At 35.1% G+C, this 15,710-nt stretch overlaps 1 protein-coding gene across 3 annotated transcripts in view; it reads right to left on the bottom strand.

Annotated features, from left to right (window-relative positions):
* The window catches only part of ARMC2 (armadillo repeat containing 2), a 172,890-nt gene that overhangs the window by 112,311 nt on the left and 44,869 nt on the right, over nucleotides 1-15,710 (bottom strand). For all 3 annotated transcript variants that reach the window (XM_021008208.2, XM_021008212.2, XM_021008211.2), the window contains exon 6: nucleotides 11,491-11,567. In XM_021008208.2, coding sequence (XP_020863867.1) covers nucleotides 11,491-11,567 — 77 coding nt within the window. The remainder of the gene's footprint in view (nucleotides 1-11,490; nucleotides 11,568-15,710) is intronic.

Consider the following 15,710-nt stretch of genomic DNA (forward strand, 5'->3'; position numbering starts at 1 on the left):
GAAAGGGATGGATTCAGAGAAACCTAGGACAACTTTATGAATTGGAAAAAAAAAATGAATAGAACCAGAAGAACACCATAAACAATGACTATAATGTTGTAAAGGAAAACAATTTTGAAAATTTAAGAACTCTGATCAGTGAAAAGACCATTACTCCAGAAGAACAAAGACGAATCATGGGCCTACCTCTTGACAGGTGATAGCCTAGAGGTACAGAATGAGATATCTCTTTTCAGACATAGTAAATAGTTGGATGTCTTGCTTGACTATGCTTATTTGTTATAAAGGAGGGCCTTTTTTGGAGGCAGTGTTGGGGGGAGGAGGGGAGTTGGCATACCAGTGAAATGTTTAAAATAATCACAGAAGAGTTCAGAGGATGAAAGCTTTGGAACTACTGTATAAAATGTAATATATACTTTAAAAAACACAAGCTATGTATAATAGAGATTGGTAGTTTTGATATACAATCCTCTTTCCTGTTCTTTGTAAACGTAAATGCTTGCTTTTGTTAATGTTATCAAGTTAGAAACCAAGACTTAAAAAACGATGTTTCCTCAACCCAATAACGTTTCTTCTTCAGAACAAGATTCAATATTAAATACAATGAAAATACATTAGACACATTTCACCTACAAAAAAAAACAGGTAGTAAACAAAGGTGCCTACTTTTAACACATCATTTCTCATAGTATAGGAAATGTTAGTGACTGCGTCATGACACAAGATGATTAACATGTTAAACGAAGAGATCAAAATATCATTATTTAGAAAAGTGGGCAATACTGCACCTAGGAGACTCAATGGCCCTTGGTTTTAGGTAGTTACTGCTCATCACATTTAACATATTAAGGAAAGATCCATTTATTTCCTATGCTTTCTACTGTGTGTGTGTGTGTGTGTGTGTGTGTGTGTGTGTGTGTAACAGGAATGGGTGTTCTATCTTGTCAAAAGATCTTTCTGCCTCTGTGATTTAATCGTATTGTTTTTGTTGATCTACTCTATTTATAGTTTTCCTAATATTTAACCAACCCTGCATTCCTGTTATAAATTCAACCTGGTCATAGTGTCTCAGGATCAGATTTATATCAGAAAACATTTGGTAGGATTACTACTCTTCTATTTTTTTCCAACAGTTTTATGTACAATTTGAATCAATTGTGCTTTCAATATTTTGTAGAATTTGCTTGTAAATTCATCTGATCCTAGATTTTTTTTTCCTTTGTGAGTTCATTTACAACTTGTTCAAATTCTTTTTCCAAGATGCGGTTTTATAAGTCCTTTCTTTCTTGTTCTATTAATCTAGGCATTTTACATGTGTGTAAATATTTGGCTATTTCATTTAAATTATCAGTGTTATTGAAATACAACTGAACAAAATACTTCAAAATATTTTCTTTTATTTCTTCATTGGCTATGAATTCACCTTTTCCATTTTTTATATACTGATCATTTGTTTTGTACTCTCTTTTTTGGTTTTTTTCCCACTTAATAGTATTTTATTTTTTCCAATTACATGTAAAGATAGTTTTCAACATTCATTTTTATAAAATTTTTAGTTCCAATTTTTTTTCTCCCTCTCTCCCTCTTTTCCCCCTCCCCAAGACAGCAAGCAATATGATATAGGCTATACATGTGCAATCATATTAAACATATTTCCACAACAGTCATGTTGTGAAAGAACAATCAGAAAAAAAAAAGAGAAAAACCATGAGGAAAAAAAAAAGAGAAGATAGTATGCTTTGATCTGCATTCAGACTACATAGTTCTTTCTCTGGATGTGGATAGCATTTTTCCATCATGAGTCTTTTGGAATTGTCTTAGATCATTATGTTGCTGAGAAGAGCTAAGTCTATCAAAGTTGATCATTGCACAATGTTGCTGTTACTGTTGTACTCTCTTTTTTGAAAATCTAATTAATGGTTTATCTATTTCATTTCCCACCTCCCCCTCCAAAAAGAGCTTCTAGTTTTACTAAGTCAATGGGATTTTTTGCTTTCAATTTTGTTAATCTCTCCTTTAAAAGGATTTATTTTTTGGTGTTTAATTGGGGAGGGGAGTTAATTTGTTCATTTTCCAAATTTTTTAAAGTAGCATGCTCAATTCACTGATCTGCTTTTTCTCTCTTTTACTGATGAAAGTTTTTAAAGATATAAATTTTCTTTTGGCTGCATCTCCAAAATGTGTTTACCTTCTCTCATTATCTTTAATGAAATTATCTATTGTTTCTAATATCTGTTCTTTGACACACATTCTTTATTAAATTCTTTGTCTCCAATTAATTTTCAATTGTTTCTTTAGTGGCCCTTTACTGAATTTTTACTGCATTGTGGTCCATAAAAGATGTGTTTAATATTTCTATGTTTCTGTCTTCATGAGGTTTTTATGGCTTAATACATGGTCAATTTTTCTGAAGCTACCATGAACCTTCATTTAACTTCACTTAACAACCCTCACTTAAAAAATATATACTCCTTTCTGTTCTCCTTCAATAATTAGCAGAGGCATATCAAATTTTACTAAAATATAATTTGCGTCCTTCATTTCTTTTTTATCTTTTGGTTAAATTTTTCTAAGTCTGAGAGGGGGAAAATGAGGCCCCCCCACTATTATAGTTTTTACTGTCTAGTTCTCCCTGTAACTCATTTAATATTTCCTAAAAGTATTTAGATTCTATGCCATTAGGCACATATAATTTTAGTATTAATTCACCGTTTATGGAACTTTTCAGCAAAATGTAGTTTCCCTGTTTATTTCTTTTCTCTTTTTGCTGTCACTTTGTTTGAGATCATGACTGCTACCACTACCTCTTTAACTTCAGTGCAGCATAAAATATTCTGCTTCAGTCCCTTGTTTTAACTCTGTGTACACATTTCCATTTAAAGCTTATTTCTTATAAACAACATAATGTTGGATTCTGCTTTCTAATCCCTTCTGCTATCCACTTTCATTTTGTGGGTGAGTTCATCCTATCTACATTCATTAGTTATGAATACTGATTGTGTATTTCCTTCCATCATATTCTTTTATACTCTAAAATTTCCATCCCCAGCTTTATAAGGAAGAGTGTGATAAGATGGAAGGAGTGAGCTTGGCACCAGTGCTCTAGGTTTGGTGTAATCTACTTCTGTTCTCCTGCTCCTCTCTCCATTATCCAGAGCCCAATACCAGGTTCTTATCCTTGCTTTCTTTTCTTTTAAGTTCCTCTTTGAAATCTATACTCCTTAAGAGTTTGTTTCACTTAAAACAAATCCCTTCCTTAATCTACTCTGCCTCTTATGCTCCCTGCTCCTTCTTTCTTTCTCTCTTGTTTCCCAGTTGAGTGAAATGCATGTCTTCCCCAACTCTGTGTGTGTGTATATTCCTCTGACCAGCTCAGATGAAAGTAAGAGTCAAGCATCTCCAGTTCACCCCACCTTACTCCTTCCCTCCTTGTTTGTAGAGACTTCTTTTTGCTTAACACTGACTACATGAGATAATTTTCCTATCTTTCCCTCCCTTTTTTATTCTCATTTTAAGATCATCAAACACAAAAGAACAATTCCCAGTCTCTCTAATTAGATTCCCTCTATGATCCCTGATGATGATAAAGCTCTGAGAAGATACACATTTGATCTCATATTATAATATAAACAGTTCAATTTGTTTGGTTCTTTATGACTACTTGTTCTTTTTCACTTTTACTCTTGACTCCCGTGTTTATATTTCAAAGTTTCTACTCAGCTCTGGTCTTTTCATCAAGAATGTTTGGACATGTCCTTTATATCATTAAAGATCCAATTCCTCCCCCATGAAATCATACTTAACTTTGCTAGGTAAATCACTCTTGATTGTAAACCAATACCCTTTGCTATTCTGGAATATAGTATTCCAAGCTCACTGTTTCTTTAAAGTGGTGGCTGCTAATTATGTGTGATTCTAACTGTAACTGCCGGGTGCTTGAGTTTTTTCACTCTGAATGATTGCAATGTTTTAATTTTGACCTGGAAGCTCTAGATTTTGGCTTAAATGTTCCTGGGAGTTTTCATTTGGAGGCTTCTTTTAGGATCTTGCCCCTGGTTCTAAGAGATTTAGGCATTTTTGTCTTATGATTTCTTGAAATATTATATGTAGGCTTTTTTTTTGGGGGGGGGGTCATTACTTTCTGACACTGTGCTAAGTGCTTTACAAATATCTCATTTGATCCACACAATAATTCTAGGAAGTAGACACTATTACTATACTCATTTTATAATTCAGGAAACTGAGGCAAACAGAGGTTAAGTGATTTGCCCCAGGTCACACAGAGCTAGTAAGTATCTAAGGCTGGATTTGAATTCAAGTCCTCCTAACTCTATCCACTGCTTAAGTTCATCAAATATGCATATGGCACAAACAAGGAAAGCCAATTAAGATGTAGGATGATTTAAAAAGGCACAATGTTAGTCTCATAGTATATAGTCCCCTAATCAGCACACATTTGCAGTTTTGTATTCATCCTATCCCCTGCAAACCTGAGCAGAATACTGAGGGTAGAAGTGACACGGTGAAGTAGAAAGCCGCTTGTATTTGTAGTCAGAGGATGTGGGATTCAAATCCCAGCTCTGCTATTTACTAGTCATATTACCTTAAGGTAAGACATTTGACTCCTCTGGGCCTCAGTTAACTCACCTAAAACCAAGGGAGCTAAAAGTGAGGATATCCTTTTCCAACTCTAAATCAATTATCCTGTAACCTTTCAGTCTCTTGCAGGTATCTTTGGTTCATATTCTTAGACATAGTTTCCCTTGAGAACAGAGGATTTGGCTCATTTTACTCTCCCTAAAAAGAGCCTCAGCTTCCCTGTAAGCATTGAGGCTAATGAGATAAAGAAGATATAACAAGTTTTGTTTGATTCAATAGTAAGCTATTGAAATAGTCAGGAAAACTCTAGTTATGTTTTTAGAAGGTATCAAGCAGCTTTTCCTCAGCTGGCTCCTAAATGCTGACCTGGACTCTGCCCTTCTTTCTGAGTCTATGTTCCTTTACTTGCATATGGCAGATGTAGTGCATATCTCTAATTAATGTGAGATACTGAAGATTAGTACATAAGATTTCTTATAAAGGTGTAGATTCACAGAGTTGTTTCCAGAAGAGTAGGCAACCAATTTTTCCTCTATGTGTCTATATTTTTCCTCTCTCTGCATCTGTTTTTTGTATTGTTCACTCTTCTGGCACACATCCTCACAAGGCTTCTCCCTTGAAAAAGCCTTTCTTTTCTGATCTCTTTTGGGGTCTCCAACTCCTGCATCTGGATCTAAGCATTCCTCTTTTTAAAGGCCAATTCCAACCTCCAAGAAGGCTGTGTGTGAATTCTATCACTCCTGTGGTGTCAACTTGGAGATCCCCACAGATGCTACAAAATTTGATCATTGCCAGAACAAAGACCTCATCAATAAGCAATAAGCACAGAGGAGAATTCACATTATATCTAGCAAATTTACACCTTGTCCAGGAGATGGCAGGAATGCCTGCTATATTCTTCCCCCATATAGGCTATATTAGCAATTTTTAAAAATCATATAATTATACCAACAGATGCAAATAAAAGCTTTTGACAAATACAACATCCGTTTATATTAAAATATTAAAATGCAAAAGAATAAGTGGACTTTTCCTTAATATTTCCTTCCAATATTTGTCTAAAAACAAGAAGTAGCATCTGTAAAGAAGAAATGCTAGAGGCCTTTCCAATAAGATTGGGTCAAAGTAAGAATGTTCATAATCACTATAATTCAATATAGTTCTATAAATGTTAGTTATAGCAGTAATACAAGAAAAGCAATTGAGAAAATGAGCAGAGATAAAGAGGAAATGAAGATCACTTTTTGTAGATTATGATAGTTTACTTAAAAAACCTTAGAGATTAAAATAAAAATTAATTAAAATAATCAATATTTGGGTAAAATAGCAGGATAACAAATCTATTAAAAAAATTATCAGCCTTTATGGATATTACCAATAAAATCCAGCAGAATGACAAGACAAGGAAATCCCATGTTATAACACTGTTTTAAAAATGCTTTATACAGTGCTTATTCCCTCCCCCTTTTCTTTTCCTCATTTAAAGCTACCACAGAATTTAGAAACAATCTGGGAATTCATTTACTAATACATACAGATATTATATGAATATAACTATAAAACATTTTTCAGAAATAAAGGAAAACAAATAACTAGAGATATATTAGTTGTTTGTGGTTGAGCCTTGCTATAGTAAAGTTACCTAAATTAATTTACAGATTCAGTGTCATATCAAACTACCAAAGATTCCTTGACAGAACTGGACAAAAATACAAAATCATACGGAAGAACAAAAGGCCAAGAAAGGAGAAATGAAAAAAAAAATTAAAGGTGGGAAAGAAAGGAGGGGATGGGACAGGGATTTGTTCTGTGAAGTTTGGATTCAGTCAAAGGGCCACACTTGAGGACCTAGAGGGCCACATGTGGCCTCAAGTCTGCAGGTTCCCCACCCCTTGGCAGACTATCAGATTTCAAGCTATTCTACAAATCTATTTGGTACTTACTATAATAGGAAAGCTGATCAATGGATCAGGTAAGATACACAAAACATGAAAACAATAAACATAGTAGCATATTGTTCAATAAACCCAAGAACTAATGAGGAAAGGACAAACTATTCTATACTAACTACTCAGAAAATTGGCAAGCCCTCAGAGAAATTAGGCTTAGACTAATATCTCACACAATAAACCATATATTAATAACAGCTAGCATTTATAGAGTGTTTTAAGGTTTGCAAAGCACCTTACAAATATTATTTCATTTAATCCTCACAATAAATTTAGGCTGTAGGTTCTATTTTTATACCCATTTTACAAGTGAGGAAACTGATGTAGACAGAGGTTATACAGATCACAGATCTAGTAAATGTCTAAGATAATTCAAATAAGTCTCCCTGATTTCAGGCCTTGAGCTTTATCTACTCTGCCACCTAGCAACCTATAATGAATTCAAAAGTGGATACATAACCTACAAATAAAAGATCATATCATAAACCCATTAGAAAAGGGAAATAATGCCTTTCACAAAACTGGATAGGGAAAAAGTACTTAACCAAACAAAATACGGATAACCACAAAATATAAAACAGAATACTTGTATGACAAAAAAATCCACAAGTTTTTGCATAATGTAGTTGGATTTGAAGGGAAACAGTGAGCTGGGAAGAATCTTTAAAATTAATTTCTCTAAATAAGGGAGATATATACAATATATAGGGAATGGATACAAATGTTTAAGCCATTTCCCAAGAGATAAATGGTTCAAGGATACAAACAGACTTTAATGGTAATCCATCACCAGACTTGGAAAAAAAAATGCTCCCAATCACCAACAATAAAGAGAAATGCAAATTAAAATGCAAATTCCACCTGATACCTATCAGATTGGCAGAGACAACCTCCACCCCCCCCTCCAAAAAAAAAAAAAAGAAAAAGAAAATTGTCAATGGGACTTTGGGAGAGAACGCACACCAATGCACTGTTCCTGAAGCTGTGAATCAGTCTAGCCATTCTGAAAAGCAATGCAGACCAATACCAAAAGTCACTAAACTGTGTATATACCCTCTGACCCATGATACCACTATCAGACATATACCCTCAAAGAAATTAAAGAGAGGGGAAAGATCTCCAAGTACAAAAATATTTCTAGAAACATTTTTTTGTTTCTAGCATATAACTGGAAATATAGCGGGTGCCCATTAATTGTGGAATGGCTAAACAAATTATGGTATATGAAGATTCTTGTGCCATAAGAAATGATGAAAGAGAAAAATGCAATGAGACATATAAAAGATTTATAGGAAGTGATGCAGAGTGAAGAGAGGATAACCAAGAAAACGATTTATATAATAACTACAATATTGTAAAGGAAAATAACTTTGAAGGACTGAAGAACTCTAGTCAATACCATAATTAGTCATGATTCCAGAAGACTGAAGATGAAGCATGCATCCCACCTCTTAGCAGAGCAGTGGTAGATTTTAGGTGCAGAATGAGACCTAATATTTTCAGATATAATGTGCGATTTGCCTTGCTTGACTATACTGATTTTTAACAAGAGAAACGTTTTATAGGAGTGTGTGTGTGTTCTGGAAAGAGGAGAGGCTAGGGGACAGTGATCTGAAGAAAAGAATGTAATTGAAACATTTAAAGAATATTAAGAGCAAGAAAGGAGGAGGGAGTTCAAAAAAGGCCATAGACAAGCAGGGCAATGTTGATACTACTTTATTGAAATATACTTTAAAAGTCTTTTCAATTGTTTTCCTCTATTTCTGAAATGAGTGTGTTGAATTCATACAATTCCTATACATGTACTGGTAACTAGACTCCCAAATATCCTATAGTGATTTTGGATGGAATTTCCTTGTCTACATTTTTCTGCTGGTGGATTTTGTTGGCAATTTCCAGGAAGGCTGATGATGTGGGGAGGGGTGGGGTATTTAATATCCTATTTTCTGAAGTTATGAATAGATGTTCACTGTTTCATGCACAAGCTTCTTTGTTTTCTGCATATGGAACTGTTCGTGTTTGTTGCTGATTGTCAAGTTCGTAATAAAAAGAAATTTTTTTAAAATAAATAGCATGAACTACCTCAGAAGGTAGTAGGTTACCTTTCACTAGTGGTTTTCAAGCAAAGATTAGACAATTACAAGAGGTCTACACAGACACGTTACAGAAATGATTTTTATTTAGTTATGAATGGAAATAAATCCTTTCCAATTCTGTGATGCTGTGCAAAGCATCACGAAAATGAACAGTGGGTATTCAGGGGTCTGGATGGTTTTTGTTGTTGTTTTTTTGTGTACTTGTGATTTCATTTTTATGGGGAATTTTCAGACAGAAAACTCCCTCTACCAAAACAAATCAGCAACTATAGCTGATCTCATCTCCTACTCTCTTCTCTTTTCTCTATCTCCGACAAAGAGGCAGTCTCTTCTCCTTCCCAAAGTGACCCCCTCTACATATGTACGTGATACCATCATCTCCCATTTTCTGCATTCTCAATCATCTCCTCCCCTTCCTTCCTCCCCCTCCCCCTCCCTCTCTTTTTCTTTCTCTCTCTAATATTCAGTGTTCCACTGTCTACTGACTCTTTCACTACTGCCTTCAAACATGCACAAGTTTTCCCCAACCCTAAAAGACCTTCACTAGACCCCACTTTCCCCTCAGGCTTGTATCTCCCCCTGCCTTCTCAGCCAAACTCCTAGAAGCAGCCATCTACACTTATTATCTCCACTTCCTTTCTTCTGACTCACTCCTTCACCCTTTGCATTCTGGCTTCCAACCTCATAACTCAATTGAACCTGCTCTCTCCAAAATTTGCTGTGTTAACCTGGTTAAAATGACACTTTTCTTTTACACAAACAATTAATCAGTCAACTCTTAATCATTCACAATAGAACTATTGTATGAATGATCCAAAATAGCAACTTTATGAAAATTCATCTGAATTAAAGTTTTGTGCGTACAAATCTACTTACATTTGAATATAGTAGGGTCTAGTTTTTAGCAATTCAGTTCAAATTTTTTAAAAAGGCACATTCATACTGTTATGATTTTACTCGGAGGCAGCCAAAAAGCTCAACAAGCATCCCTTCCTGCTCCATTACTACCTGCTGACCACCATCCTAGCTTCTCTCTCCATGCCACACACTTGATTTAAACTTTCTCAAACCTCAGTAGCAGGGAAAGTTATTACATGATAGGGCTTCAAGGAGCATTTTATACACAGAAATAAATAGGACTAGAACTGTCAAAAAGTAGTACTTAAATAGTTCAGGTGACTTCCACACCCTGGAGAGCAAGAGTTCAGATAATACATCCCATAAACAAGAGTTAATTATAAAACACGATGCTGAAGTTGCCTTCAGGAGGAAATCTCACATTGGTATTAGAAGCTTATTTTTTTTAAAGCTGCTTAATGAAGTTTCATCTGCTCATTTTCTAAATCATGATGCATACTTTGTCTTAACATTTATGAATTTTGTAAGTAGATTTTAAATGGAGTCAAAGAGCAAACATAAAAATCCAAGCTTTACAAAAAACTTGACCTTTGACAAATCAGTGTCACTTTCAAAATCCCTTTTATCTAAAAAGTAAACCCACGCCAACACACAGCAAGACGCCTGAAAAACCAGAGAAGTATTTTAATGTAGCAAAATGTGAGTTGATATATTTAAATTCATCAGAAATACGGTTTTTAAGACCAAAAAGGTCATTTAGCTTTTTCACCTCCCATGTAAATGAAGCTATCCAAAATGCTATTCAGTGATGCCAAGTAAAACTGAGATAAATGAACTGTTCATCAAGGAAAACAAAATAAACACAAAATGCTATGGAATGAATTACGAGGCAGTGCCCCCAGGGCTTACACTGTGAGTAGTATCTTCTAAGTACTAAAAATAATAACAACTTCACATAGGTGAGGAAGAGATTAGAAAGCAGTTTCTTATTGGAGTGGGATCAGATCTTTCACTGAGCACTCTCCCATACATTCCTGAAATTTTTATCTTCTTGACCTGAATATTAACAGGATATTCTACTAAACTGCTTAATTTCAAATCTCCCAAGGACTCTTTTTGTATCCCACTTGTGCCTCACTTACTGTGCTACAAATTCCCTCTCTCTCCAATAAGGTGCAATAGAATAATCTTTTATGTAGAATAGTGGCTCTACACAATCATTAGTTTTTAAAAACCCACCAAAAATGAAATCTTTTTGTTTTAGTGTTGGGGAAGAACCTAGTACTTTAGAAAATACTTTCATCTTGGTACAGGGTTCTCTAAATATAACAATTATGATTCAACAGGAAACTGGTTAAGTCAAGCAAAAAGTTCAGCATGTTTTTTAAGATTTTGCTGTCTCAGTGGTTACAGTTTTAAACCACAATTCTGCATCTTGGACACAAAAACTTGACACTACGCTTATTGGCTGATGTTTTTAGCATGCAAATGCAATAAGCCTTAGCAACAATGGGACTTCAGAAAGCAGTATTATCCCTAACTCATTTCCCTAGATGTTTTGTGAAATTCCTGCTAAACATAAAAACGGATTTCTTCCCCAAAGAAAAATAAGGTTAAACATATTTGTTTAACTTAATGTTATTTTGGTTTAACATAATTTCTAGCCTGTGATTCATATTATTAATGACATTATGATCTCAATTAGCATTATATCCGGTAGCCGTAATTCAGCTAGCTCTTTAATTACTGTACTCCATTCATTTTAGGCATATACCTGAGATTTAGTGTTAGAGGGAGCTGCTGAAATGAATTTAGTCTAACCCTCTCATTTTACAGATTAGGTAAACTGGGATCTTAAACCTAAAAAGTATTTCTTTTAACATCATTCTTTCATCTTAAGAAAACTTAGGTAACTCCAACTGAGGGGCATGTGAGTGAATGACAAGCAAGAAAGCAAAGACAAATTTTCTGGAATACAAGCTACCTACCTTTGTCCGATTCCAATGTATTCTTGTTAGTACTGACCAGAAACGGGGAAGCCCTGGCACATCTTTTCGTCAGATCACTAAGAAGAAGAGGCACACACACACACAAGAAAAAAAAAGACTCAGGGACAAAAATCAAAAAATTCATCTTTCTTTAAAATGCAGATGATCTGGTATATGAAGCATCTGAAGAAAGAATACAAAAGTTACTTGTAAAGTATGATACATTCCTATATACACTATCTCAACTAAACAGTATCTTTCCATAGTTCTTAATATTTGATTTCAAACTATGTTTTTTGAATCATGAAAAGCAACAGGTCAAAACCACACATAATAGTAGGAAGCTACTGTAAAATGTAAAACCAAATTTAGCAACTCTCAGAGATTAGAATCTTCCCCACAAGAGGTCACTATTATGGCACTGAAAGAACTCTATTTCACTTAGAAGCATACGCTTTTTTTTTTTTAAAGAGCTCCCAGTGATCTTCAGCATCATACAGTGTTCCTTATAGTTATAGTCTATGGATCCTTGGGGGTCACTTTTCAGAGGGTCCTCAAGGTCAAAATTATTTTCATAATACTAAGACATTATTTGACCATTAACATACTCTTCACTTTCCAGCTAAATATCTGTGTAAGGCCAAATTTTCTTCATATACTTCAAAACAACATATCACAATAGATTATGCAAAAGCAGATATAAGAATCCAGCTGTCAGGATCTAGCCAGAGATTTGCAAATGCATATGTGTGTATCTTTAAATGCCACTCTTAACTTTGAAGGAAATATGGTTATCTTTCATAAAAATATATTAACATGTAATGAGTTTGTAATTTTAAATATTTATTTACAATTTAAAACATCTAATTTTAATTAAAATTTAAATGTTAAAATATTATTTAAAATCTGAGTATTTTAAATAAATATTTAAATAGCTTAATTTATCTATTTTAATTTTTAATATGACAAATATTGATATAATACACAAAAAGCTCTCTGGGTCCTCAATAATTTTTAAGCACGTTAAGGAGTCTTGAGACCAAAAAGTTGTAGTCCAATTTCCCTCATTTTAGAGAAATAAGAAGTTCACAGAGGTTCAGTGGTTTGTTCAAGATCACATACTTAGACACCAACCAAACCTGGTCCCCTGAGTCCCAAGCCAGTGTTCTTTCCACTGGATCTCACTGCTTCCCTGTTTTGATAAGAAAAATCCAAAACTAATGAAGCTGATATTCTAAAAAAGCATACTTTTATATTTATAAATATAAAAAAAATTACCAGAATGCATGTAAATACTGGTGGTTATCGGTTTATAAAGGGGCTCATTATATTCCAAAAGTATACTTGTAAGTAAACTGTTTAGAACTCAGAACAAATTTTTCCATGGAGACAACATTTATCAAAAACAGATTAGCTGGGTTGAGCCTGGGAGGCCTAGAAGACTGCTCCTGCAGTTTCCAGGGGAGCAGTCCTCAAAAGCTCCTCAGCCCATAGAACAAAAGCAATGCCATGGACTCTGAGAGAAGTGTTAATGCACAGTAATCATCCTCTGTGCACATGGGCCATTGTAAACAGGTTTAGGTTCTAAAGCAGTGGGTACACTACACAGGAAATATGTTTTCTTTTGCAGCATCCAAAACTTACATCATTGAGGGCAGTGACTGACTTTTGCCTTTCTTTGTATCCCCAGCACTCAGCACAGGGCTTGGCACAAGTATTTAAATAAGGTTTACTGACTACAAAAATTGTGTAAAAAATGTGATAGGCAGGCTCAGAATAGGGAACTAGACTGTGATTGCATTGGATTAGGGAGATCCTGGATATAGGCATTGCTTCTACGAATGCTGGCTGGTACCTTCTCTAGAGCTTATGGTCTTAAGAGTTAATTACAACACTGAAAGATGAAGCGAGTGACTTGGCCAGGGTCACATAGTAAGCATGTGTCAGAGGAAGGACTTGAACTCATGTCTTTTTGGCTTTGAGACCAGCAGTCCACAGCTGCAAATATGAAATGTGGAAAATAAAAAATAAGAGAACCTGCTCTGAAGTTGGGTTGGTTTTTTATTTTGGTAACAAAACTTATTTGTACCATGAAATTCATTATCCCAAATGGCCTAACACGTATTCATATGTATTGCCATATTGCCAGTCAAATCTAGCCACACATGTGTATATAGGTATAATATGTGTGTGTGTCTGTGTGTGTTTGTGTGTGTACTCACAAGTATATACTCCATTCCCCACACCGGCAGCATCTTGTCCTCTATTCCTACCTCTAGTAAATGCAGACACAAGTCTGAACACTACCAGGCCACCTAGGTGGTATAGTGGATAGAGCATTGAGTCTGAAGTCAGAAAGAGCCAAGTCCAAATCCAGCCTTAGATGTTTACTAGCTTGTGTGACCCTGGGCAAATCACTTAACCTCTCTTTGCCTCAATTTCCTCAACTGTAAAATGGAGTTAATAATAGTACCTACTTCATTAGGGTTGTAATGATCAAACTGAAATAATATTTATTAAATGCTTGGCATATACAATGCATGGTACATAGTACGTACTTAATAAATACTGGTTCACTATGTTACCAGGAATTGCTCTTGTTTTGGGATCATCTCCAGATAAGTCCCCTGACTAGCAAAGACCTCTTCCTCAATTTCTGTCTACATTGCTGTCCCTCCAAACCTCAGGCTTTCTATAAAAACAGACATACCATCATTTCCTACTTCATTTTGCCTTTTTAGAAAAGGACACAAAAGATTGAGCTAAACTCACAAAAAATGTTTTGGCTTTATAATGCTCTGGAATAACCACTTTATTTTAACATGCAAATTTAAAATGTAGATCTTGTGGCAGAAAGCTATTGGCTTAAGAGAAATACCAATCAAAATCCCAGGATATAGGATGTTGTGTGATCATCAGCGAGAAAAGGGATTCAGAGGAAGGCAGAAAGAAATCAGCCCAATGGGAAAAAAAAAATTCAACAACCAGGGCCTATCTCAGAAGGGCCTGGGGCGAAGGAGGTTCCCATGCTTAGCAAACCAGGAAAAGAGGGAAAGGAAGCACTTATGAACCCATGGTTCTTCTCTAAGTTTAGATAAGAGGGAGTGGGACATTGCAATGTACAGAACTGGAAAGTAGGTCTCCCTAATCATCACCAGGTCAAAGTTGTTTATCCTGCCCCACTTGGCCAAATAAAAAAAAAAGAATCACAAACACTAATATTAATACTTTAGAAAATATTCTGATATCACATGCTCCTCTACAGTGTCAAAAGCATCTCCTTCCCTTCTACCTAACAGAAGCAAAGCTCTGCAATGACACTTTCCTTAGTGTCTTTTAAACTCATCTTATAGAATAATTTGGCACAAGAAGACTTCGGCCACCATCTAGGGCAACCACCCATTCCATGAAGGAGTCCCTTACACAACACTCCTGATATATAATTATCCAGCTTCTGCTTGAATGTACCCAGTGACAGTAACCTCACCTTATTATGTCACAAGGCAGCCTATTCTATTATTTCAATAGCTCGGTTAAAAACTTTCTCCTCTTGTAATCTGCTGAAATTTACAGCTACAAATTATTAGATCTGGAAGGGTCCTTTGCAGTCCTCTAGTCCTACCTCCATATAACATACCCAGTGGGCCAAATTTTACTCTCTAGTGCTACAGAGAATAATTTTAATTGCATGAGCTCCTGATTCCAACACCTGAAAAAATCTGATAATCATGGCTTCTAATCAACCCATTAATAAAGACACCAAATAGGACAGGAATAGAATCACATACCACACTAAAGACCTCTCTCTCTAGGTTCAAATCAATCCAATTAGTAAAATGACAAATCAAACACGAATTTCTTTGTAAGTACAATGTCCTAAACTAGACACTGGAGATACAAAGATGTTAACTTAGAAAGAAATTTATGTTTTGGGAGGCACAACTCTACCCAGACAAACTAGATGGTCTAATTCAGGGTACTAAATTATTTAAGACTACATGTAACAAACACTCAAATCCCTAAAACAGTTTTTCCAGTTTTCTTAATTACTCACTACCAGGAATTACCAGCTTAGAAAATTGCCCCCAAAGCAAGTCTTAAACACTGTACTAGAAAATAAAGGTACCCTCTGAGTACAGAGATGAAGTGATTTATTGCTGCCATGTGAAAATATTTATATAGTACTTTAATGTTTGCAGAATACTTTCCCCACAACAATC

The sequence above is a fragment of the Phascolarctos cinereus genome, unplaced genomic scaffold (genome assembly GCF_003287225.1).
Source record: "Phascolarctos cinereus isolate Bilbo 61053 unplaced genomic scaffold, phaCin_HiC Scaffold_5;HRSCAF=322, whole genome shotgun sequence".
Taxonomy (NCBI): Eukaryota; Metazoa; Chordata; class Mammalia; order Diprotodontia; family Phascolarctidae; genus Phascolarctos; species Phascolarctos cinereus.